The sequence below is a fragment of the Haemorhous mexicanus genome, chromosome 15 (genome assembly GCF_027477595.1).
Source record: "Haemorhous mexicanus isolate bHaeMex1 chromosome 15, bHaeMex1.pri, whole genome shotgun sequence".
NCBI lineage: Eukaryota > Metazoa > Chordata > Aves > Passeriformes > Fringillidae > Haemorhous > Haemorhous mexicanus.
The window spans coordinates 6,791,440-6,817,015 of NC_082355.1; the positions used below are offsets into that span (position 1 = coordinate 6,791,440).

At 54.5% G+C, this 25,576-nt stretch overlaps 1 protein-coding gene across 3 annotated transcripts in view; it reads left to right on the forward strand.

Moving 5' to 3' along the window:
* Positions 1–25,576, forward strand: part of PDGFRB (platelet derived growth factor receptor beta) — a 32,093-nt gene that overhangs the window by 1,390 nt on the left and 5,127 nt on the right. The window contains exons 1-22 of one of the 3 annotated variants that reach the window (XM_059859890.1): positions 11,675–11,809; positions 11,902–11,973; positions 12,948–13,244; positions 13,674–13,943; positions 14,603–14,730; positions 15,033–15,207; positions 15,776–15,968; positions 16,180–16,295; positions 16,826–16,952; positions 17,112–17,323; positions 17,947–18,041; positions 18,301–18,433; positions 18,823–18,927; positions 19,026–19,136; positions 19,495–19,648; positions 20,503–20,669; positions 20,899–21,017; positions 22,120–22,242; positions 23,659–23,770; positions 24,054–24,153; positions 24,264–24,369; positions 24,848–25,086. In XM_059859890.1, coding sequence (XP_059715873.1) covers positions 11,925–11,973; positions 12,948–13,244; positions 13,674–13,943; positions 14,603–14,730; positions 15,033–15,207; positions 15,776–15,968; positions 16,180–16,295; positions 16,826–16,952; positions 17,112–17,323; positions 17,947–18,041; positions 18,301–18,433; positions 18,823–18,927; positions 19,026–19,136; positions 19,495–19,648; positions 20,503–20,669; positions 20,899–21,017; positions 22,120–22,242; positions 23,659–23,770; positions 24,054–24,153; positions 24,264–24,369; positions 24,848–25,086 — 3,131 coding nt within the window. In that variant the 5' untranslated portion in view covers positions 11,675–11,809; positions 11,902–11,924. Of the gene's footprint in view, positions 1–11,674; positions 11,810–11,901; positions 11,974–12,947; positions 13,245–13,673; positions 13,944–14,602; positions 14,731–15,032; positions 15,208–15,775; positions 15,969–16,179; positions 16,296–16,825; positions 16,953–17,111; positions 17,324–17,946; positions 18,042–18,300; positions 18,434–18,822; positions 18,928–19,025; positions 19,137–19,494; positions 19,649–20,502; positions 20,670–20,898; positions 21,018–22,119; positions 22,243–23,658; positions 23,771–24,053; positions 24,154–24,263; positions 24,370–24,847; positions 25,087–25,576 lie in introns of those variants that run through there. The other 2 variants (XM_059859892.1, XM_059859891.1) reach the window with 2 other exon arrangements.

Below are 25,576 nucleotides of genomic sequence, written 5' to 3' on the forward strand. Positions count from 1 at the left end.
GTGCTTCTCCATCCTGGTCCCAGAGCAAGTGGGGTTTATTCTTAAGCATGGGCAAATAGCTTAAAGTAGTTGGTCTGGTGTGCAAACCCTGTGCTGGCAGAGGCTTGGCATTCCCAAATCTTTTCAGAAGGTCTTCCATTGATGACAAGGATTAGGAATGTTGAGACCCAGTGCTTCCCAGGGGCCATTGAGGCGTGGCTGGGAGGTCATTTCCCCCTCAGCACCCTGCAGCACAAGATGCTTGTGCCTCCCATGTTCTTGGGAAAGGAGTGAGTTTCATGTGGTCACCATGATCCAGTGTCAAGGACATGGCTCTGCCTGGCAGAGGACGCAGGCCAGGCTGTCTTGGAGGGGGAGCTGCCAGACAGCTGCCCTGGTTGGTAGCCCTGACACGAGGCTTGGAGTCACTCCTTGACAGGGATGTCATCCAAGCTTGGGTGTGCTGTGGCTGTTGTGGCAGCCACCAGCCCTGAGCAATGTCCCTACACCCAGGAAACACCCCTGAATCAGTCAGTGCATCAGGAGGGATCAGTGTTTTGGGCAAGCGCCAAGTCACAGCAATAGCAGCATGCACAGGGCTCTTCTCTCTTCCTAAAGCTGCTGTCTGTCCCTTCCTCCAGCTCAGGAGCATGGAGGAAGAGCAGGCCAGGAGACAACAACCACTCGCCTGCCTGTCCCTGATCATGCCCTGCACCCCTGCCCAGGACTGGGAGTGTGGGGTGCTCCTGGCCAGTGTGCAGTAAGCATGGCCAGCTGCAGTACTGCAGCTGGGAGAAGTTAGCCAAGGCTCATTGTCCAGTCCTGGCCATATCTTGTGGTGTGCTGCAGTGCTCTGGCCTGGGCTTGGTCCTGTGAATCCCTACATGAACCGTCTGGGAGGTGGCTGAGCACACATCCTCACCCTGGGGTGGCACCAAGCTGGGCGGGCAGCTGGTGTGCATGGCAGTGTGGGAGGATCCCAGGAGCTCCAGCAGAGCCCAGAACCAACCAGAGTGGCTGTAGTGGACTCAAACCAGACTGCAGCATGGTGCCAGGAAACCCATTCTCCAGCACATCCCCCATCCTGAGGGATGTGCTGGAGAATGCATGGCTGGAGGCAGCTCAGAGAGGCAGGGTGGAGGGAGCAGCTCCTCCCCATCACCAGTTGCTTCAGCAGGGATCGACATGGAGTGGATGGGCTCAGGGGCAGCAGTGAGGATGATGAGAAGTCCAGAAGAAGCTGCAAAGAACTGGAGAGGGGTTGATGTGGCTCATTGGTCACTGGGTGTTGTGGGAAGGTGACACACAGTCTTCATGCACAGGAAAGGTCATAATGGAGAGAAAAGAGATTTTGGGAGAAATATCTGTAGGCTTAAAGACAGAAGGCTGAGTTCCTTCAGCCTCACAAATCTCAAAGCACATGTCAGGGAAAGCTCTGGCTGGGAAGACATGGGCACAGGACAATGACACCATGATCTCTTTCAGGCTCAATTTTGATGGGTCTGTGTCAGGATTTCCAAGGCATTCAGAACAACACCCTCGGGGAGAGGAGAGCACTGAGCCTGTCTGCAGGAGCAGAGCAAGACAGGATTGTCTCAGTGAACACCAGAGGAAAGCTGAGATTAAGAAATGCTCTCCAGCTGTGGGAGTGATGCCATGCAAAATGAGACCACGGTGGCTGGATGTGGCTTTGGCCAAATGTCCAGCTGCTGCCAGAGGCTCCAGGCAGGGACTTCTGTGCCTGGTCCTCAAGGTTCCTTTGGCCTCGGTGTGTGATGGGAAGTGGGATGGGATTGCAATGCTGTCCACAGTGTCAGGCTCCAGCAAAGCACCTTCCTGGGATGGAGTGGCAGAGGTCAGGGAGCAGAGGGGTTGTGCTGAGCCCCGGGGGAGCCCAGGCACCAGTGCTGGCAGCTGGGGCTGCCTTTGACCCAGAGCTGGAAGGAGCTGAGGACCCTGCGGGTTTGGGCTTGGCTGGATCTGTCCTATCCCTGCAAGGGAGGATTGGAGCTGAACACTTCGTGGAGTTTGTTTGTTTGTACTTTAACCGAGGGAAAGAAATCCCCTGGAGAGGAGCTGCAGGGGGAGGGTACAGGCTGGGTATTGTTTCCTGAGGGGCTGGAGCAGCTCCAGGAGGCTCCTTCCGCTCTGCCAGGCAAATTGGAATAACGAGGCTTGGTTTAGGGGTCGTGTTCCCCCTCCTCCTCGCCCCCATTGCCTAATTAGGGTTCCCAAGCTAAGCTCACCTCTGTCCTGTTCTGCTGCCTCTCAGACACCTCCTCCTTCAGCACGTTCCAGCGCCACGGGGAGAACAGAGCAGCCCCAGCTGTGACAGGGACACATACTGGGGAGCACAGAGGGGTGCTGGCATGGCTCATGTGCTGAGCAAGGGGGTCCCTTGGGCCCATTGTCCCCCAGTGTGGTAACAGGAGCTGTACACTGATGTACTGACCCTCACAACCTGCTTGGCCAGTATCCCTGGGTGCACACCAGGCTATGGCATACCCCGGTCTGTGTGTGCAACCTTCCCTGGCAACCACAACCTGCAGAACAAGAGGGCCATGGTGTGTGGAGCCTATGCAGGGAGCTGGGAGCTCACAAAACTCCCACAGAAAGGCTGGTGCCAGGGGAGCCAGGGCAGGGCAGTGTGTGGTGTTTGTCCTGCACCCATGGATGGACTCATCCTCTCCAGGCCATGCCTGCAGGGGCACCTGCTTATCCATCCAGGAACTGATTAACACCCATCCTACATTCCTCCTGGGGCTCAGTAAGAGCCAGTGTGTGGTGGAGCTGGTGGGAAGCTGTGGGGCGCAGGAACTGGGGCAGGGAGGGGTTAGACAATGCAGGGATGTATCAGGGCACCGCACTGATTGCTAAACCCTGGAAATCCACCAGGAAACAGATGGAGCACCTTCTCCCTGCTGTGGAAGAGGACTGGTTGGGCAGCACAGGGGTGATGCTCCTGAAGCAGCAGGAGATAGCCAGTGCTGCTCCTCAGCCCCATCCTGCCAGGCCCTCTGCCTTCCCTCTTCCGGCCCAGCTACCATGTGAAAGAGGCTGTGACTGAAATCTTAATGCTACCAAGACCCAGCAATTGGCACCAATTAAATTGCTACATTCATGTTTGAATTGCTTTAACTGGCGAGACACACTGTCTTATTTATACAAAAAAATATGTTTGCTTGTGGGTTTGTCTGAACCGGTGCCAGCAGAAAATGCAGCATTTCAAGGCCTGTGCTCTGCTAGCTCATTCTCCTCTTCCAAACTGGAAGTCACCTTGGTTTCAGTCTTTGCCAAGCAATGGTGGCAGAACAGAAACACTGCTTTCCTCGGGGCTGGGCGCTGCAGGCACCACAAGAGGGGTCCCCTCCTCTCTGCCCACAGGCAGCTGCCAAGTTTCCTTCTACAGCCTGGGAGCTGTTTGGGAGAATATGGTCTGATTCAGGAACAGGACTCAGTGCCCATTTAAAAGCTGCACTCAGGGGGTGGGCAGGGGGTGCTGGCAGCTGCTGGTGCCAAGTCCTGCCTCAGCTTCTCCTCTGGAGGTTCTGTCAGGTTTGGGGGGTAGGGGCTGTTTGCAGAGCATGGGTGCAGAGGGGAGCTGATTTCTCATTTGTGACTGAGAGAAGTTATACAGAACCCTGCTACAGGTTGGCAACAATGGCTTATGCTGTCTGGGCAGAGCATGCAGGAGGGGATTATCCATCTCTGCAGTCCTGGTGCCAAGTGCTACCATCCTGATATTCCTGCCCCATAAGCCTGTGCAGGAGGGGGCAGGATCAGCTCACAGCACCAAGAGCTGCACCAGAAGTTGCATTTTGCTCCCTCTCAGAAATCCAGAACAAGGCCAGATAAAAAGCCCCTCTGAAAGCAGCCTCTGCCCTTCACACCCAGCACTGGCTGGCTCCATCCTTTCCCACCCTGGCCACAGTGCCAGGCTCCTCTGCAGTTCCTACAGACAGGCACAGGGTGCCCTGACCACAGAGATGAGGAGTACCTAATCCCAGCCACGAGAGCCTAAAACCCCAGAACAAAGCAATTTAGCTTGGGTCCCTTGGAGGCAGCTGGGAGGAGCTAATGCATCCATGGAGATTATCTCCTCCTCCACAGATCTCAGGGAAATGCTCACAAGAGGATCAGGTTGCTCAGCCCTTGCTGGGGTGTTGGACTGGTAAGACCCCAACACTATGCCTGCTCCTGGGGTTTTGCAAAGCCCCTACATCCAGCTGGGACTTAGGATAGTTCTTTTTCTCATCCTGCCTCCGTTGCTCTCCCCTCACAGCTTATTAGTGGTTAATTAGAGCCAGCTGGGACCTTTGGCTCCAGCCCTGGCCCCACCAGAGCAGCCACCCTGGGTCAGTGGCTGTGAGTAGGTGATGGAGGCACTGACTGGCTGGGGACTGCTCTCCTCCCTGTGCAGACACCAGCAGAGAGCTTCCCTTGAATCACCATGGGAAGGCAGACAGGGCTTTCTGGCAGCCATGGAACAAGAGTGAGGAAGGCCCTGGGGATGCCAGCACAAGGGATGAGAAGCCAAGATAGTCCCTGATCTTGGTTCCATGTCCCCTGTTTCCCTCAGTCTCTGCTCTGGTGGGGAGAAGCAGCAGGTAAGCAGCAAGACTCTGCTCAAGGCAAACAACCCCCATCCAGTCTGACATCCCCGGGATCTGGGACCCCTGAATGTGCCAGTTTGGGGGTGGAGGGGTAGGGGAGCTGAGTCATTCAGCCAGCCCCAAGGCTTTGCTGTCCAGTTGGAGGGCCAGGGGGATGCAGGGAGATGTGTGGATCCTGGTTTGGGTCCCTGCAGCCGTGTTCATAATTGACATTGCTCACATGCTTATGAAGCAGCGTGGTATGTTCTCCCAAAAATGTCTTTGCTGTCACCGGTAATAGAGAAATTATGAGACTGTCATGGACAGCCCTGGCTGGGCTGTGTGGGTATTTTAAAGCATCCTATTGGAGAAGAGCACTGGGAAGGGCTGAAATGCTCCCAAGGGGCACATTTGTACCTCCCTGGGGGGTCCTTGCAGTACAAGGAGTGAGCCCTGAGTCTGCACAGGGCTGCTTCCCCCACCTGAGAGCATCCCCAGATGTGCACAAGGCGAGACTCAGGGCTGTGCTCCAAAACACTGCCCAGCCTCCAGCACCACCCCAGGGCAGTGCCAGCCCCACCATGGCCCTGGCACACATTGTCTGCCCCAGGGAGACCGAGGTGGGCAGGATTTGACCTGGGTGAGAAGCAGGGGATGCAGCAAGGGACAGTTGGGCATTGCCTGGCATGTGGGAGGGGCACCCCCTCCCTCCTTCCCCAGGCCCAGGTGAAGCCTGGTCCTTACTCAGGGCTTTCCCACAGCCCAGGCCAGGCTTGCAGGCCCTGGGGAGCAGCTCACAGGGTCTGGCCTTTCCTCTGAAAGCGGAAGCAGGGGAGCATGCGCAGCCGAAGGGCCATGGATACCATCACTGGGGCTGGGGGATTATTTATAACACTGGCACCTCTCCAAACAGATGTTTCTTTTTATTCTGAACTTGCACTAAATGGGTCACTCATTTCCTCTGTCTCTCATGGGCTTAAAACTGAGGGGGAAAGAGGAGGGGATATGGGTGAGAGTGCAGGGCTCGCCCTGGTCCCACGTCCCTCTGTGCTGGCTCCTCACAGTGTGGTGGAGAGCCTGTGGCTGGAGATTTGCTGGGTTCTGTGGGTGGACATTGTGGTCCCCCCCTCGCTCAGAGAGGTCAGACAGGTCTGTGTAGGGCTCCCCACCCCATTTCTCACGTGGCTGATCCCAGGGCAGCTGAATCACACTGCTGGGGCTCAATGTGGACTTGTCATCCCCCCTGGCAGTCTCCCTCCCCTGCTTCAGGGTCACCGTCCTCATTTTCAGCTTTCTGTCAGATGCTGTCAAAGCCTGTGTCAGGGTGCCCTGGAGGAGGCTGGGTGTGCCACTTCATGTGCTGGCATCTGCTGCAGGACCCTCATGACCACACAGCCACGTTCTCCAGATGCCACTGAGGTGGGGGGCCAGAATCTGGGGTCCTGGGCAGGGGCTTTGGTCATGTCAGATCTGCTGCCTGATGCAGAGGTCAGCAGGAGAGCCGACCCCTCCTGTGGGCACAGTGTCCCTGGGCTCGTCCCTCGGCTCATCCCCAGGGGTGGCATCTGCTCACGCTTCTGTCTCCTAGAGAGCTCAGTCCCTACCAAGGCTGTGCTTTAATCACATCTTCCCAGCCAAGGAGCTCTCACAAAACCACTCAGAGGGTTTTGGCACTAATGACACTGCCTGTGCTTGCAAAACTTCGCTTCTCCCAGCCTGAAACATGCCCAGATCCAGCACATTGCCAGCAGGTACCCAGGCTCTCAGCATCCCCCAGTCTCTCAGGATCTGGGGAAAGCTTTGGGGCCCCCTTGGTGCTGGCAGGTGGCCAGGTGAGGAGGGTTTTGCCCCCAGGTGTTCATCCTAGGGCAGGGATGGTCTGTGGGATGCAGGGACTCCCCAGCCCTGCTGCTCCTCAGTCTGGTTTCAGATTTCCTACCTCTGTGTTTTATCAGCAGCCGTTTATGGGCCTTGGGATGACGAGCTCCCCATGTGTGTGCCCTGCCTAATTCTAGCCTTTTGCTGGGAAAAAGAAAAAGGCTCTGTGATGATAATCTGGCCTGTGAATAAACACTGTGTCATGGGAGCCAGGGGACCCCAGAGGAGAGATGTTGCAACTCCGGACAATTCCAGCCAAGGGAAAAAAAAACCCAACAACCACTCAGTTTTATTTAGATTAAAGGGTGGGAAAGAAGCAGTTGCAGAGGCCAGAGGGAGAGTGGCAGAGGAAAACAGGACAAGCCAATGAGTTTCACTGCTGGACAAGCAAGGTTTGGGTTTCAGGGGTCATCAGCCTTTGCTCGGGGTGCCTTTTGCCTTCAAAAGCGGGGGATGGTGTCCATGGTGTTCCCCCTCCTCCTGCCAGGAATGCCTTTGCTCCCTGGCTGTGAGTGGTATTGATCATGGAATCCATAGAGGGAATTTTTTATTGCATATGGGCACCCGTGATCTCACATAATGACTCAGATGTGATTAGACAGAGAAGAAATAAAGTGTATTTGACTTCCCACAAATTTGCACCAGATGTCCCTTGCCTGTTTGGCAGGACAGCGGGGCCATCAAGCACTGTGGGAGCGCCTGGAAGCACAGCCCTGCAAGAAAAGGGGCTAGAAATAGAAATCCAGAGGAAGGGAAAGGATTGGCAGCTGTGTGAGCTCCTTCCCAGTCAGACGAGATGCCCTCATGGGCAGGGCTAGCATCCAGCACCTCTGCCCAACACCACAGAAGCAGCAGTGAGGGCAAGGAGAGCATGGCCAGAGGGAAGAGCAACGTGAGCAATGGATGCAGGAATTGCCTCTGGAAATGCTGAGGGGGGCTATGCACCCTGATTTCCAGCAAACAGTGCAGTCCCTTACTGGTCACTAATAGTCTGTAGGGAGCAGAGCTCCTGCCAGGGTGGCTCTCAGGGTGGCTGTGCCTGCTCTCCCACTCCCCAGCATGCTGAGCCGTCCCTTTCTCTGTGCACCAGCTCTGCAGGCTGGTTCTCAGCTCCCACAGCTCTAGGGGTGCTTGTGGTCCCGTTCCCCCCCCCCCCCCCCCCCCCCACCACTGGTTCTGCACAGGGCACTGGTTTTGGAGAGGCAAGAAACATGGTCTAGGTGGGCTGGGAGGACATCCTTGGTGTTCCTAACCTACCCTCTCCCATGGTGTATGATGTTTGCTGGGCTGGAAATGGCCCTGTCCCACACGATCCATGCTTGGGGATGGGCAGTGCCATGCAGTGCCAGCAGTGGCTGCCATGGGTGTTCTGCCAGGGTGCTGGGAGACACTCAGGGAGCAACTGCAGAGGGAAGGGGGCTCACAGTATGGCAGGGCACACAGAGCAAAGTCAGAGGAAATTCTTGCCTTGTTTCCCAAGAACAGTGAAGACTGAACCCACACAGCATATTTTGGGCATTAGCAAAGGCATTTTAGGCTTACTAGCATTCTTAAGCAAGAGATAGATCTGGAGTGGGGGAACATTAATGAATCAGTGAGGTCTGGTGATGCTGGAGCTGCTTAGCAAGGCACTCTGAGGTGCAAGGAGTAGTAGAGGTGGCTCCCTAAATTCAGGTGGTACCATCCCCAGCAGAGGCTGGATACAGCAATCCTTGCATCCAAACTCCTGGGCATTGCCCTGCTCCTGCTGCAGAAATTCCTCTCCAAGTTCATCAGCCACAGAGGCATCAGCCCCTGGCCCTGAGCTGAGCGAGGGACTGCAAGAGGAGGCGGAGGAGAAAGCTCAGCTGTCATCAGATCCGGGATGCAGGAGAAACGGGAGTGGGCTGCTCTGGAAAAGCTGTACAGTCATGGGATGGGGAATCATGAGACTTGAATCCTGGTCCTGGCGTAGCCCTGGCTGTGCTGTTTGACCTCTGCTCTGGCCCTCTTGCCCATGTCCTGTCTGTGGGATCACAGGGCTCTGATGGCCTGTGATCAGGCCCCTCAGTGCTGCTCTGGGATGTTGGGGTGACCCCTTTTATTCCATCCCTTCTGCAAGAGCACAAGGCTAGAGATGCACAAACAGGATTCCAGTGGTGCCTGACCTCAGCCAGCCCTGGGACACTCCTTTGCCAGCTGGGAAAGCCAGCAGCCCCAGGGTTGGCTCAGCTCTCCTCATCTCTGCTGCAAACTCCACTCTGCTCTGCCAGGCTGCTGTGATTACAGAGGGGAGATAAGGACAGGCAGTGTCTGTGTCACCAGGCAGGGTCTGTTGCCTGTATCTGTGTCTTGTTTGGACTCCAGACCCTCCCAGACACTCTCAGTCCAGCAGTGCCCGGCTCTGGCCTCGCTGGGCGTAGCGTGGGGGCAAGCAGGGATGCGCCAGCTGCTGGGACCAGCCTCCCCCACGGCACTTGGCCAAGCCCCAGCGTGGCCCCAGGACCTGAGCCGTCCTGGAGCTGAGCCCCTGGGGAGCACAGCCACCCCAGAGGCATGTGGGGCTGCGTGTGGTGTGGGGCTGTGTCACCCAGCCAGCGCCGCTGCCCCGCGAGCCAGCCAACCTCCTGTCTCCTCTCCCAGCCAAATTCCTCCTTTAGAATAATAAACAGTGTGGCTCAAGAGAAAGGCTCCTTTCCCTGCCTGGCTAGGACTGGTTTGCCTTCACATGGAGGAGCTGGAGGGGGCAGAGGGAAGGTCTGTACCAGTGCTGGTGGGGAGGGAGCATGGGGATGGAGAGTTGGGACAGCACCGTTGTGGCTCTGCAAAGGTGGAAGCTGCCACGGAGCTGCAGGGCTGAGTGAAGGGTGCTGGACGTGGCATTGCTGCAGGAACTCCCTGGCCTCTGTGATTGTGCCTGGATGGTTGAAGGCAAAGGATCCCATGGCTGGAAAATACTCAGGTCCTGGCTTGTGGGAAGGATGTAGTAGTGTGAGGGGTCTGTGGCACCCTGCTAACCCACAGGGGTGAGGGGAGATCACCCAAGGCAGCTGAGCATCCTGTAGGTGCCTGTGTTTGGGTCCCTGGGTGGGATAACGTCTGGGTGCCTGCTTTTGTATCACTGAGTGGGATTGCTCCTCCTTGTCTGGCGCTCTTAGTAGCACTCACAGTTCCTGCTAAGAACAAAAGCTGGGACTGGGGGAGAGAAACAAGTGCTCTCAAAGCTGGCAGTGAGCTGGGTGCATTTGCATCCCTTGTGAGACGCCTGTGCTCACCCACATGTGCAAGCACACGTGTCCCCGTGCCAGGGAGGGACAGGCTTGTCCCTCTCCTCCCGCAGGACCCAGCTCAGCCAGCGGCTCTGAGCATACCTCTCGCCCCGGCCGGAGCACACAAACAAGGGAGAGGTCACCACTCTCTGCGAGACGTTGCCACCCTCCCACTCTGCTTGGGAAGCATCTCCAAGAGAAATGCATTTCTGCAAAAGCAGCAGCTTTATTAAAACCAGCTCTGAGCACAGCGCAGGCGGCCAGGGGCGGCAGGCGGAGGCTGCGGGGCTCTCAGAGCTCTCTGCAGCGGCACCCCTGCTAGCCCAGCAGCCCTGCTAGCCCAGAACTAGCCCCAGCAGCCCTGCTAGCCCAGCCCCAGCACACAGCAGCCCTGCCCGGCTCCCCGCTCCGGCAGGGAGGGTTTGCCCGTCAGTGACCCTGCAGAGATCGCTGCTGCAGGCTGGGAGCTGTCTGTGCGGGGAAGGGAAGCCGAGCTCTCGGCTGCAGCATGACTGGCTGTGACAGCCAGGGAGCTGCACGGGCAGATGAAAGCTGGACATGAGCTCGGGAGGATCCTAGCCCCTTACAGGCAGGTATCTGGGGGCTGGGGTGGTGAATACAACCTGGCTTGGGCATGCAGGCAGGGAGGGGTCAAAGGAGAGGATCCCAGTTGTCCTTACAACCTTGAACATTGAATAATGGATGAATCACACATCTCTGTAAAGGAGAATGGGGAAAGGAAGGTGATTGTTCTCATGGCAGTGCCTTGAGGGGCAGAGATTAGATTGTTCGTCCTTCACTCTCCTGCAGCTTGGTGCTCCGAGGGGTGGGTGCAGAGAGGTCACATTCATTTACAGCCTGAATTTCACCTCGGTCCTTTCATCCTACCCACCCCCATCTCTTGCCCCAAGTGCTCTTATCCCCTCTGGCAAACGAAGAGAGAGAAAAGAGTTACAGAGATTTTTTTCGGGAGGCGGGAGACGGACGCTGCTGAATAAGCTGGAGACCTGGGAGGATTTGTGGTAGATCAGACTTCTGTTGAGCCAAAGCAAGAGAATAATAAAAACATCTGACAAGCGCACGTCATTTAAAAACCATTTCCTCCTTAACATCAAGCAGGTCGGGAGGCCACTCCAGGGCCAAGAGGCAGAGCTCAGTAAGAGCCTGGGGCCGGCTCAGCAGGTCCAGATTGCCACTAGCCGTCCTCGAGCCTGGCAAGAGCTCCCCAGAGCATTGCCAGCATCTCAGGGGGCTTCTCCTGGGGCCTGCCTTGGGAGGGGGCCCCGTGGCAGGGCAGGAGCTCAGCCCGAGCTGAGCTGGGAGGTTCAGCTCCATGCAGGAGCATACCCGAGTTCCCCAGTGAACTCATCTCCCCCGGGCACAGAGAAAGCCTTTTCCCTTCCTCTTCCTCTTGTCGGTGTGTTCATTTTGCCTTTCAGAAATGCTCCTTCCCACCCCTGCAGGCACCATGGGGAGGGGTACCTGTCACCCCAATACACAGGAGACAGACCCCTGCTCTTGGGATCTCTGGCCTCGTCTGCTTTGGCTCCTTCTTTGCACCAGGGAGGGCTGAAAAAGCTCTGTAGAAAAGATTTCTTGAGAAATGTTGATTAAAGAAGAACTTTAAACTAATAAAACCCTCACGGATATTCTGTTAAATTTATGAATTTAAAAGTTAAATACAAGAAACTCATTTTTTGGTGAAGTTTCTTTAGGCTTGTTGTGGTTTAACCCCAGCCAGCAACCAAGTGCCATGACAAGGCTTCTTTTATTTCATTGGAAGGAGCAAACAATGTGGGAGGGTTGGAGGGGGATCTGTTTTCTAGCAAGTTTTATCTCACTGTGACTGAGAGAAGAAAAACTAAGGAAAAAAGGCAAGTGGTAAAGCAGAGGAAGGGAGGGAGTGAGGGAGGGAGGAAGGCAGGGCTCTGCCAAGGGGGAGAGGCATTTCCAGCTGAGATGAGCAAAAGTTGACACAACTGCTGGAGCCTCCAGCAAAATCCCTGTTTACCAGTGGGAGAAGCCTTAGAAACTGCAGATCCAGCATGAGGGGGAAGCACCACTCCCCTAGGAGGGAGAGGCTGAAAACTGGAGAGATGGAAAGTTTCTGAGGTAGAGAAGTGAGGCCAGGGACCCCTACCCAGGACAGCTGAGGGACCCCTCCTCTGCTGAGTGCTGTGCTCATTTCACTTTGCTCCTGACAGGACTCGGACACCCAGAGCCCAGCATGCCGTGCCCCACTCTCCAGACGTGTCTCTGGCTCCTCATCCTCACTGGTGAGTGCTGTGGCTGGGCAGGGGTGTGTGATCCCTGGGGGCTCACCTCGGGGGAGGAAAGGGGCAGTGCCATGGGGAAGCACTGGGGGTGCACAGCATGCCCCGGGCACATCTGTCCCTGCTCAGATCCGTGGGTTGACTCAGTCCTGTGGCGGGGTGGATGTGAGGTGCCCTCCTGCTTCATGGTGGAGGAGGAGACCTTTCCACAGGCAGCAGTGCCAGCTGTACTTAGACCTTCCTTAGCAGACTCCTGAGAACCCACGTGAGCAGGAGGAATTTGGTCAGATTCCAAATATCCGACAACCCCCCCCCCCCAGCAAGGCACCAGGGCTCCTGGCTGCACCTGGGCTGTTCACAGCATTGCTGCAAGTCCCTGGAGGTGTCCCCAGCTGTCCTGCCCACCTGTGGGGACAACAGAGGGGAGTGTGTCACACCCCCATTGGGACATCTGAGCAAATGGTGAAGCAAGGAAGCTGGGAGAGACATGGGGAATCATTCAGGAAGACTTTGCCTGCTCTATTGCTTCCAAAGGATTTCCTGCAAGGTTTTGCTTTCATTCCTTTTTCACTTTCTTGTAAACTGTCATTGTTTCAGTCTCATCTGTGTCCTGTCTGACACTGTCCATGTGAACAGGCAGCCAGAAGAGCAAGGAATTGCCTCCTATCCTCCCTGGGGGTTCTCTACCCAGTATTGCCACAGACAGCTTGGGCTGTCCTGTGATGTGTGATTTGCTCTCCAGTAAGGGTTGTAGGAGGTACAGGGAATGAAGGGTGACCCACCACGGTCTGGACTGGCAAGACATTTTTGAAGAGACCGTGAGTTTGTCAGTGGTGATTACACTAGGGAAGGCAAACCCGGGAGAGTTATTTTTCAGTGTAAAGGCTGACTCTACAAAGCAAACCCATTGCCACAAGGTGTGCTTCTCTGTGGATTTCAGAGGAATTCAGTTTGGTCTCCTGTCACCCCTCTCTCAGGTCTGCTGGAGGTGACGTCTGGGAACAGCGGGCTGCACATCAAACCCAGGGACACTGAGCTTGTCCTCAGCCTCCACAGCACCTTCTCCCTCCTGTGCTATGGGGACAGAGAGCTGGTCTGGGAACGGGAGGGGCAGCCCCTCACTGCCTCGCTGGAGCACAGGGACGGTGTCTTTGTCAGCAATCTCACCCTCAGGAACGTGACAGGCCATCACACTGGGGAGTACACGTGCACCTACAGCCCTGAGCAGGCTCCAGAGCCAGCAGAGAGGAGAGCCCTCTACATCTATGTTCCAGGTAGGGGACAACATGTCCTTGCCTTTGGGTTTCCATGGGGTTTAGCAACCAGGAAAAAAAGGGCTTTGACTTATTGTTCTGTCTCCAAGCACCTGGAATCCCCAGATCCCTTCTCCATTGCAGGAAAGCCCGCATGGTAGGTCTCTCTGGCTGTGGCATGTCTCTGGTGTGCCAGCTCATGGAGAGTGTGGTGTGCTGGGACAAGTGGTGGGGGAGCAGTGGTGCTCGATGGTGCTGGGTCTCTCTCACCCTCCCAGGACATTTGACAAGCACACAACATGCAGCTCTACTTTCCCCAGGGAAGGATGGGAAGCATCCCACTAGCATGGAGTCAAGGCCCTGTGGTGGAGTACTCCTGGAGGAGCACAAAGCAGCCCTGGTTAAGCTTCCAAGCAGCATTCTCTAACCAATGTTCCCTCTCTCCCACAGATCCCTCCCTGGTTTTCCTCCCTGCAGTCACCTCTGAAGAGGTCTTCATCTTCATCACAGGGTACACAGAGGCTGTCATCCCATGCCGTGTGACCAACCCACAGATGCAGGTCACCCTCTATGAGAAGAAGGTGGAGAACCCCATCCCAGCTACATATGATCCACAGCAGGGATTTAAAGGCTTCTTTGAGGATAAAACCTATTTCTGCCGGACATTTGTGGAAGACCAGGAGGTGGATTCAGACACTTTCTACGTCTACAGGATCCAGGGTGAGCTGACACTGTCTTAGCACACCTGTGCACCTGCTGTGGCTGTTTGTTCAGGCCAGTGGCAGGAGACACCCAAGCTCTCTCCCTGTTTCCTCAGTGATGATGAATTTGGAGGCTGTATTTTGTTCTGTCTCTGTTAGAGAATGGGTTTTGCCTACAAGTGAGCTCCATCCCTCAAGGAAGACAGTTTCCAGTGGACCAGTCCACCCAGGGTAAATGGACTGGGTGCCCACTTATGTGGTATTCACATGTCCTCTGAATGGAGAGAAGCTGAGAAAAGAATGATCAAAACAATTCTTATCTCATTTTCTGCTCCTGTGTTTTTGAACATGTGGAATATGCTGGAAGATTGTTTACCCAAAGTGATTGCTTGATTGGATTCTGGTGATGGTGTTTTGATTAATTGACCACTTGGATCCACGTGTGGGTGTCGGGACTGTTGGCTGACAGTCACGAGTTTTCAGTGGTAGTTAGAAGTAAGTATGATGTAGTATAGTTATAGGATAGTATAATGTAATATAATTTAGTTTTAATAAAGCGAGCATTCAGCATTCCAAAGCCATGGAGTCAGATGCCAATAATTTCCTTCGTTGGGGGTCTTGCTTTTACAATACACTTACCCCTCCATAATTCCTTCCTCTCTTCCACCTCTCCCACAGTGTCATCTGTGAACGTGTCCATCAGTGCCGTGCAGACCATGGTGCGCCAGGGAGAAAACATCACCGTCATGTGCACCGTAAGCGGCAACGAGCTGGTCAACTTCAACTGGGATTATCCCCGCAAGCAGGTGAGGGCTCCACACCCACAGGCTCTGGGCAGCAGCTCCAGCCTTCGCCCAGATGTGCCATGGCAATCACTCATCGATATCCCATGGCAGAAGTTATGGGATGCTGCTGCCAAACAGGGAGGTTTGATGGGGATCTGCCTGGATTAAGACTGTCTATCTCAGGGGTCTCTGACTGGTGTGCGTTCCCTGTCCTGTGGCAGCCAGACTGGGGTCCTCTACCACTTTCTCCCCCCTCCCTGCAAGCCCAGTTGCAGAACATGGTTTTGGCTCCTCATACCAGGTTTCCCGTCCCCATTTTGCAGGCAGGGAAGGCTGTGGAGCCAGTGACTGACTTCCTGCCTGGATCCACTCATGAGATCCGCTCCATCCTCATCATCCAGAATGCAGAGCTGGAGGACAGTGGGACCTATGTCTGCAATGTCTCTGAGGGCTACCACGAGAAGACGGACAGGAAGGACATCACTGTCCAAGTGATCGGTGCGTCACTGCCCACGTGCCCAGCGCCACCAAACCGTGTGGGCGTCCAGGCAGGATGGCCCAGAGTGACCCCCTCTCCTCTCTCATAGCCTCCAGCTTTCTCCCCTCCTCTCTTCTGCTCTAAGTAACCATGACAATGAGCCAAAGCTCACCCCATCTCACCCCTGCCCACTTCTTGGCTTCAAAATATCCCAAATTTTCCTTCATGGCTTTTGTGATCCTTTCAGACTCTTGATAAGAACTCCTCTGCACTGTGTAGTACCAAGGTGATGTTAAGATATGTTGTCTTCCATCTGCATCTGACCTTCTTTCATGTAGTTTGATGGAAACTGCCCCATCTCCATTATCTCCACAAGATAACAGCCACATGCTTCTGCCCAGTGAGCTCCTCTGTTCCAGTGTGGCTCTGCATCCACACTCCCCTCAGACTCAAGCCTGAGGTTTTGAGGGATGGATCTCTGAACACCACTTCTGGGTGTTCAGAGAGTTTTGTTCCAGATCCATGTTTATCCAAGGGCCAGGGAGGAGGTTATTCCCCTTTCTGACCACCCTCTTCCTCTTGCCTCAGAGCGTGGCTTTGTGCACTTCCACACCCACCTGCCCAGCACAGTGTATGCTGAGGTCCACAAGAGCCACACTATCCAGGTGGAAGTGGAGGCTTATCCCCAACCCAGCATTGTGTGGCTGAAGAACAACAAGACATTGACCATGGAGAGCAGCAGCGAGTTCACCATCACCAGCAGGAACCTGTCAGAAACCAGGTACGGGCTCATCATTCCTCACCAGGGTGCAGAGAGGGGGTAATTCACAAAGGCATCTCCAAATTGCTGGTTGGGCACAGCTGGTGATTGAATAGCTTTCTGTGAGTGGATTTTGAGCACTCCTCAGGTGGGTGGGAGCTGGTTGCCCCCAAGCATTACCAGTCCCCGGGTACCTTCCCACAGCCATCACTCTGGGACTGTGTCTCCCCAGGTACCAGACAGCTCTGGCGCTGGTGCGGGTGAAGCAGGAAGAAGGAGGATTTTACACCATTTGGGCTTCCAATGAGGATGATGAGCAGGAGATCTCCTTCCATCTGCAGATAAATGGTGAGGATGGGCATGCACACACATGGCTGAGGAGAGCAGGAGCAGCCTCGAGGGATGGCGCCATCCTTTGCTGCAGAACCCTCAGAATGAAGCCCTTACTCCTGTGGCTGCAGCTCCAGAGTGTCTGGCTTAAAGAAAGAGCATTCAAGCAACAAAAATGCTTAGGTGAAATATCTCACACTTGGCCTCAGAGCAAGGGAGACTGGGAGGCAGCACAGACACCATCAGTTGGCCCAAGGTAGTAGATATGGAGATGACTGTATAGCTATGATGTCCTGGGCTTTCCCCCATGCTCATCCTGCTCTCCAGTCAGGCTGTGTGGGGGCAGATCTCCTCCATAACCCCCTCAAAAATTACTTTTTTTGTCGTTCCCTTTCAACAATAAACCACAATGGATGTGATGAGTCCCACCTCATCCCTATGCTATGGCAGGGATACAGTAGACTCACATTCCCCAGAAGAATCATGTTCCCCTTCCATCCTGCAGTCAGAAAGGAAGATTAATTCCCATCACTGTCTTTTGGTTTCAGTGCCAGCTAAAGTGGTGGACCTCAAGGAGAACAGCAGTGCCAGCAGTGGGGAGCAGACTGTAACATGCTCTGCTGAAGGCATGCCCCAGCCAGAGATCAGCTGGTCTACTTGCAGTGACATCAAATGGTGAGTGCAGGGATGGAGGCCATGACAGCAGCTGCACTTTTATTTATTAGAATAACAGGCTATTATTTAATTGCATTCTGCTGGCACACTCACCTGGGCACCCTGTGGTGGCACATGGTCCCTGCTGCCTCTCAGGTGCCTTTGTCCTCTCTGTCCCAGGTGCAGCACCAAGGGCCAGCCCACCCAGCTGCTGGGGAACGAGTCGGCTGAGATCGGCGTGCAGACCAACGCCTCGTACCTCGCGGGGCGGCAGCTCTACCGCGTAAACAGCACCCTGCAGCTGCACAGGGTGCACGAGCCCCTGCTCCTCAGGTGCACCGTGCACAACTTCCTGGGCACCAGCTCCCAGGACATCACTCTGGTGCCGCACGGTGAGGGCTGAGACAAGTTTTGAGCCACTAGTGGGGAGATAGACCTTTCTGTGTTGCCATCCTGGAAACCTGGGTGCTTCTGCCCCAGATGAAGCTTCCTTTGGGTTGAACAGAAAAGATTTTTCCAGTGGGAGTATGGAGCCCTTATGTCCAATGGCCATGAATATGCTCTTTCTACTACTGGCAGGGTCATCTCTCCAGGGAGGCAAGACAGGAGTGCCTGAGCAGGTCCCCACTGTCTTGTTGTTAGCCCACAGGTCACTAGATGGTGCCACGGACTTGAACATCCCAAATATGAGGAAGGATGGTCTCAGCCCAGGTCCATGGCTGACAGCTCTCCCCCAGGCAAAATAGCCCCTCTAGATATTTTCACCCTCCTGTGGCCAAACCTCTCCTGAGGCAGAAGCCAGTAACAACCCATCACCCCATCATCCCTGGGGGGCTGCAGGTGCTGCGAAAGTGTGCCCAGGAGGAGACTGTCCCCACCCAGAGAACAGCTCAGTGTCAATGTCTGGGGGAGGACTGTGTGGGGACCTCTCTGCACTGCTCTCACCTCCTTTCCCTCGGTGCTCAGGCCATGCAGGGGTGGAGGAGGCTGACTGCTGTCCCTGTTATCTTTGTAGCCTTGCCATTCAAGGTGGTCATCATTTCTGTCATCCTGGCCTTGCTGGTCCTCACTGTGATCTCCCTGATCATCCTGATTGTGCTGTGGCAGAAGGTAAGAGAGGAGAGTGTTCCCAGGCTGACACGGTGATACCCCAGGGTTAGGGTAGCTGGGCCTGATGATGTCCCAGCTGCACCAGAATCTATGGGCCTCCATCAGTTCCTGTGTGCCCCTGGCATCTCTGGGGTAGATGGGGAATGAGACAATGGCTGTAGGGACCAAAGGCTCCCTAACCAAGTCCAGACAAATCCCCCACACCCTCTCTGACTCCCAGCCTCTCAGATGTCTCCTTTTCCTCTGCTCCCTTGTCCAGAAACCTCGTTATGAAATCCGCTGGAAGGTGATTGAGTCAGTCAGCTCTGATGGGCACGAGTACATCTATGTGGATCCCATGCAGCTCCCTTACGACTCCACCTGGGAGGTGCCCAGGGACAAGCTGGTGTTAGGTAAAGGCTCTGCAGTCCCACTGATGGATTCCTGAAGTCCTGGCTGTCTGGGGGGGATAATCCAAAAGAGACCAACCCAGAATCCAAGAGATCCCTCGAGATACGATGTGGTCCTGCAACAGGGGAATCATCTAGAACCATGGTGGGAGGTCAGCTGCCCCCTTTGGCATTAAGCACCATATTATTCCTGGCTATTCCACCTTGTAGCTGGCAGTTCTGGGAACCAGCCCCAACCCCAAACACCATAGCTCATGGCCTTGTCCATGCCCACCAAAATGAATGCAGCAATGCTGGTGTGGTCTCAGCCAAGCAACTGTATTTTCCAGGCTCTTCTCCTCATCTCTCCTCTAGAACAGTGCCAACTTTTCCCCCTGGCGGTTTCCTTGCAGGTCGCACTCTCGGCTCCGGTGCCTTTGGTCGTGTGGTGGAGGCAACAGCCCATGGCCTGAGCCACTCACGCTCCACCATGAAAGTGGCAGTCAAAATGCTCAAGTGTGAGTTCTCCCCCTTTCCCCATCCTAAAGCTACAAGACCAATCAGTGCCACACTCTCCCCTCCTTGCCCTGCTGCTCACACTGGCTCTCCCCAACAGCCACAGCCCGCAGCAGTGAGAAACAAGCCCTCATGTCTGAGCTGAAGATCATGAGCCACCTGGGACCTCACCTCAACATCGTCAACTTGCTGGGGGCCTGCACCAAAGGAGGTAGATGAGCCCTGAGCACTCTGTCTCTGCTTCCCTGGGCTGTGCTTAGGAGGACAACTGTCCTTAGATAGAGTAATTCCTGTTTTCTGGTTCCAAGTGATTCAACCTTCTCCTAAGAAAGCCGTGTGGGACTTGGAACACCTTTCTTCCAACCTGATTGAAACTGGGAAGGCCCAGTTAACCCCCATCTCCCTCCACAAACAGAAGTTTCAAATGCCAAAAAATGCTCAGTACCAGAAATGTGGCTTTTCCCTTTGGCCCTGCCTAGACATCCTGTTGTCTGGTAATATCCTTGTGCAGTGAAATCCACAGCCACGGTGGCCAAGGCAGAGCTGATACAGGTGTTGTGTCCCACCAGGACCCATCTACATCATCACCGAGTACTGCCGCTACGGGGACCTGGTGGATTACCTGCACCGCAACAAGCACACCTTCCTGCAGGCCTGCGGGGACAAGGCACGGCGAGAGGCGGAGCTCTACGGGAACACCCCCAAGGAGGAACCCGTGCACAGGTACCTGCAAAGCAGCTCTCTCCTCCTCCCTGCTGCTTGCCCCGTCCTAGCCCCGTCAGGGAGGGAGGCTGGTGCTCTCAGGAAGGATCCTGCATTTCTCCAGAGCAGTAAAATAAAGGCTGGCCCAGCACTGGGACACAGCTGGCTCCTCTGTTACCTTGTTAGACCAGCCCATGTGCCGACCAGTGACCTCCAAGCAGCTCCTGGCAGCGAGGAGTTAGCAAACTCCGACTCCAGGAGTTAGCAAACTCCTGGAGCCGGAGTTTGCTAGCACACATGCCAGCTGCTCCATGCCAGTTGGGAATATTTCCTGGCATCATTAACTTTATTTGCATAACCATAGCTGTGCACTGAGTACAGAGACACAGGGTTTTCCAGCAGGTCTTAACCACTGGAGATCTCAGCTCTGCATTTCCAGGGCAGGTTGTGTTGCTACTGAGCCTAAGGGAGAAGTGCTACAAGGAGGGCAATTGCACAAGAGGTGTCACAAGGAAAGGGAAATGGTCCTTTATCTGGTTGCCAGCTGTAAGGGATGCAGACACACAGCAGCACAGAGAAATGGTCCCCTGGGAAGTTAGAAAGCAGCGTTTCCTTCCAACAGGCCAAAACAATAGTAAAATAGAGCAGTGTTACAGCTCCCCCCTGCCCTTTCTGCCTGAAGGCAGCTGAGATCTTCCTAAGCACTATGCCATTTGCACACTTCATCCATGATGCAGGGCTTCTTTGCCAGCTGTGTGGGACAGCTCAGTGCTGGAGCTGAGGTTTGGGAATTTCAGACTCACAAATCATTGCCTCCAGCTCTCATGTCTCCTCCTCTCCTCTGGACCTGAGCAGCCTCTTTGCTTCCCCCACAGCCACCTCTCCATGTCTGTCGAGAGTGATGGGGGCTACATGGACATGAGCAAGGATGACTCCCTGGACTATGTGCCCATGTCTGACATGAAGGGTGAAGTCAAGTACGCTGACATTGAGTCCTCTAACTATGGCACCCCCTATGAGCTGGACAGCTACTCCCCCTCAGGTAACAGCAGGAGGGAGAGGTGCTTGTGCTTTGGGTGCTGGATGCCTTTGCTTACAAAGGTCACTTCTGGGACTTGTCCAGAAGCAGTGCTAGATGTCCTCACAATGAGAGCTCCCAGCTCTGTCCCGTTGTTTCTGGAGGCAGAGCATTCCCCAGTGTGTCCTTCCACTACTGGGAGGCTCACCAGTGTGCTGGGTAACACCAACATCCATCTCTGCTTGCCCTTCAGCTCCTGAAAGGACAGACCGGGTGACACTGATAAATGAGTCTCCACTCCTCAGCTACATGGACTTGGTGGGCTTCAGCTTCCAGGTGGCCAATGGGATGGAGTTCCTGGCTTCCAAAAATGTATGTATGCTGGCTGGTCTGTGGAGTCTGTAGTGGTGGTGGCCAGCAGTGTGTTTTCTGCCATGTCCTCTGGTCAGCTTCCTCCCACTGTCTCTCTGTCTGTGCCAAACTCCTTGTGGGATAAGTGGCTGTGCAATTGAAGAGCTGCTGACCACTTCCCTTTGGAAACACAGTCCTGGAGATCAGCATGACTATATTTGCATGTGACAGCTAACTCTGGCTCAGACGGAGCTTCAGACCTCAAATTCCCTGACTCTGTGCTCCTCCTGAGCCGTGTTCAGCACAGCTGTGGCATTATATCATCCCTGTTTACTGGGATGTCCAAACAGCCTGCAGAGAGCTAAAGCACAAGGCACTCTGCAGCACGGCAACTACTCTTCCTAGTCACCCTTATTGCACTGCATGCTCTGAGCACCCCAGGACTCATCAGAAATGCTTGTTCAGTGGAAATTAAGCCACCATGGAGGGCTAGGCTCCGGGGTTTCCTAAGGTCTGGCTTAGCCCAGGGCAGGCAGTAATATAGTTGGATTGTGTGAAGCATCACACGGGGCACGACTAACAGAAGGCGTCAATGGCATCAATGCAGAGAGAAATTCCTGGCTCTGTGCCTCCAGCCAGACAGACTGATCCCTAAAAGTGCAGGGTCAGTGCTCCCACAGCAAATGTCAGGGCTGCTCATACAGAAAGCATCCAACATGCTGGCAGACTGGGAGGCACAAGCCAGGCTGGTGTAACTCTGATGTGTTCAGGCTGCTGGGTTGGATTGTCCAAACAGAGATGGGGACACCCCCTCCTCCCAGCCCACCAAGTCCCCTCGCTGGGTCTGACCCTGGCAATCCCCTCTCTGCTGGGTTGGTCAGGTTCCTCCTGCTGGATCTGCATGGCTGATGCTGTCACAGAGGAAGCAGTCCAGGCAAACAGCAAAAATGTGGTAGCTCTGCTAGTGGTGGAGCCATGATTATCCCTAGAGGTGAAGGAGACACCTGAAATGGCATGAGGTGACTCCTGCAGCCCCAGGAGTGGGCTGGTGCTGGAGCTGGGCTGTGTTCTCAGGCTGTGTGAAGGCTCCTCACAGTGACAGTGCTCTGTCTCCCCCCTGCAGTGTGTGCACCGTGACCTGGCTGCCAGGAATGTCCTCATCTGTGAGGGGAAGCTGGTGAAGATCTGTGACTTTGGCCTGGCGAGGGACATCATGAGGGATTCCAACTATATCTCCAAAGGCAGTGTGAGTACCAGTGTGAGCCTTGCAAGCTCCTTCTTCCCAGGGCTCTGGGCCTGGCACCCTCTACATAGTCCCCTTGTGAGCTACCTGTCCCCCACTGTGCCCAGAGGTGGTAAAAGGGCAGGACTTCCAGGAGATGATGTCAACAGCCAACCATCCTTCACTTTGTTTGCTTTGCACGCTGTGAAGTAGCAGAATTGTTTGCCCACATCTCCTGGCTCTTTACAGAAGAACCTGACATAGCAGAACTCAGGATTGTCCCCTGTACACTGTCCTGATTACAGCAGCAGTGCTGCATCCTGCCAGCACTGAGTGTGGTCCTGAGCTCAGGCAGGAGGAGGACAAGGTTAGGCAGCTTGGTAGCACTGTAGTGACTCACTGACCACTCTGGGAAGAGATTCACAGGATTCTGCTCTAACCACTAGACCACAAGTTAAGAAGAAGTTTCTTCTTGCAAGCAGCTACTTTCCAGAGAGATGTCTCCAATCTTTCAGTACAAGAGAGGATAAGGCTGTAATTGAACTTTGCCAGAAAGAAATCCCTGTGATTTTAACAACAACCTATCCACTGCAGCCCTGAGGCATTTGTGAATCTCCAATCCCAAGCAAAACAGGCCATGTAATTCCCAGAGAAACTGAGGCTGAGAATGGAGACAGGTGCCTTAAACCCCAGTCTTTATCTAATCTGCAAAGCTCTGCAAAGTTGTCTCATGCTTTCTTCCATGTGCTGTCCAACAGGTACTCAGAGCTTGGTCAGGGGGCCCCTCCCCCAGAGGGGTTGGGGTTTTCAGTCCAGCCTTGACATAGCTGGTTTCCTGTCCAAAATGGGAAATGAAACTGAGTCCCTTTGCAATCCTTCCTGGAGATTATTTTGGTATTCATTGTGCAAGCAAATCCCAGGAGCAGCAGCCAGTGCTGCCTACAAGCTGGCCAAGTGAGGCCTTCATTTTTATTACTCTGAGTAAGTAAGAACAGAAAATAAGCTGGATGTATCCTTTGGTTCTTTTCTGGTCATCCCTTAGCCTCCTCCAGCCTGGTCTGGAGGTTTCCAAAGTCAGATAGATCTGGACTTTCTTCAGGAGTCTTTGGTCAGGTTGTGCAAGTCAGTGGCCTCTCAAGAGTGAGGGAACAGAGAACACACACTGTGACATGTGTGCATTCATCATGGCAGGCTGTGATGGAAATGGACACAGCACATCCCTTCTTTCCTCCTGCCTGCTGGGTCTGTTCTGCACAAAGAAAGAGGCAACTGGTCCCTCCCAGAACTGACTGACAGCAGATGCTAACAGATGTGTTGACTCACAGGCAGATCTGAAGGCTCTTCTTTGCTTGTAATTTGGGTGTCAGGCTCTTATCTGTTGAAACAAGTGCTGTGGATACAGCTGACTCTCTTCTTGTTTCATTTTTGATTCTCTCTTAGACCTTCTTGCCCCTCAAATGGATGGCTCCAGAGAGCATCTTCAACAACCTCTACACTACCCTGAGTGATGTGTGGTCTTTTGGGATTCTTCTTTGGGAGATATTCACTCTAGGTGAGCGCTCTGGAGATCATAGTGGTGTCTGTAGTTCTGATAACATGTTAGCAGGATCCCTTCTAAAACAGTAAAAAGGCATTTCTAACCCCCAAGTCCCTACTTTACCAGTCAGAGTAGCACTTCATTCCCTGTCTCATTCTTCCCCATGCTCACGTTGCATTTGGAAGTGAAATGAAACAAGAAAGGTAAAGAAATAAGAAAACCTTTGTGTGAAATGCATGTTGGCTGGAGGGTGGCAGGCAATCCTGCAGCCTAACTCCTGCTCTCCCTTTACCCCCAGGAGGGACTCCATACCCTGAGCTGCCCATGAATGAGCAGTTCTACAACGCCATCAAACGTGGCTATCGGATGTCCAAACCCACCCATGCCTCTGATGAGATGTAAGTGCTGTCAACGTGTGTTTCCCCTGGATGTGCTCTACATGCCACAGAAACATTTCTACCTGTTTTCCTCACCTGCTAACTCAGTGCTCTCCCTTCCTTCTTGGCAGCTACAGCATCATGCAGAAGTGCTGGGAGGAGAAGTTTGAGATCAGGCCATCCTTCTCACAGCTGGTGGTGCTTATGGGAAACCTCCTGGTGGATTGCTACAGGAAGGTATGTCCAAAGGACCCTGTGCTGGAGGGGCAGAAGAGGGTGAGTGCCTTGGTGAGGGCCCTCAGTCAGGGTTTGGAGACCAGTGTTTAGTGCTGCAGGGCCAGAGGATTTTGCTGTGACCAAGGCTGCAGTAGTTGGAGCAGCCAGTGAAGGTGGTTTGGGCATCCCAGGAACATTGCTGAGACAACTTCATTGCCAGACAGGCAGCTGGTAACTCAGCAACTGCAGAAATCAGAACTGGCAGGAGATCAAAATCCTGCCTCCAACTGTGTGGTATTTTGGAGCTGGGAAGTTGTGCCACTGATCTCTCCCTTAGGAAAGGCTCATGGCCTATCTTTGTTGGAGTAAGGGCAGCTCAACCCAGCTAGAAGATGCCAGCCCCTCTAGGAAAACCTGGCAGGCAGGAAAAGGAAACCCAGAACGAGTGCACCCACTCACAAGACCTCTCCCTTTCTTTGGTCACCTCCTGTGGGAGCAGAGGTACCAGCAGGTGGATGAGGAGTTCATGCAGAGTGACCACCCCGCAGTTGTGCGCACCAGACCCACTGTTCCTGTGCTGAACAACGCCCGCCTGGCTGCCAGCCCCCCCAGCAGCCACATCCTGTACACAGCCGTGCACCAGAGCGGGGGAGAGAACGACTACATCATCCCCCTTCCCGACCCCAAACCTGAGGGCAGCTCTGACCTCCCCCAGGAGGCCTCCATCAGCAGGGCCAGGTAAAAACATTGCTTCTGAGTGTTGTCCTTTGCCCCAGCTGCCCAAATCTGAAATGGGGACCTCAGGAGGAAATAGGGATGCTCTGTTGAGGCACAGACTAGGGGTGGATATACTGGGAGAGAAGGAGGGCAGTGTCACCCCATCTGAGGTGCTGTGACCTGCATGAGCCCACAAGGATGGAGATGAACCAGAGGAGCTGGGACATGAGCCAAGATAGGGCACAATGTCACATCCCTGCACATCAGCCAGCACAGCTGAGACAAGCAACCCCACTCACAGGGAGGGGAGCAGGCAGGGAACCACGTTCTGTAGAACCCAGCCAGCCATGTGTTGTGTTTGAAGGCTGAATAGACCCAGCTGGTATGGTCTGTTCCACTGGGGGAAGCTGCTCAGATAGAGTGGGGGTGCTGGGAACTCAACACACTTCTCAGTTTCTGGGAATCCTCTCCCACCCACAGACCTGGGACAAGACACTCATTTCTCTCTCCC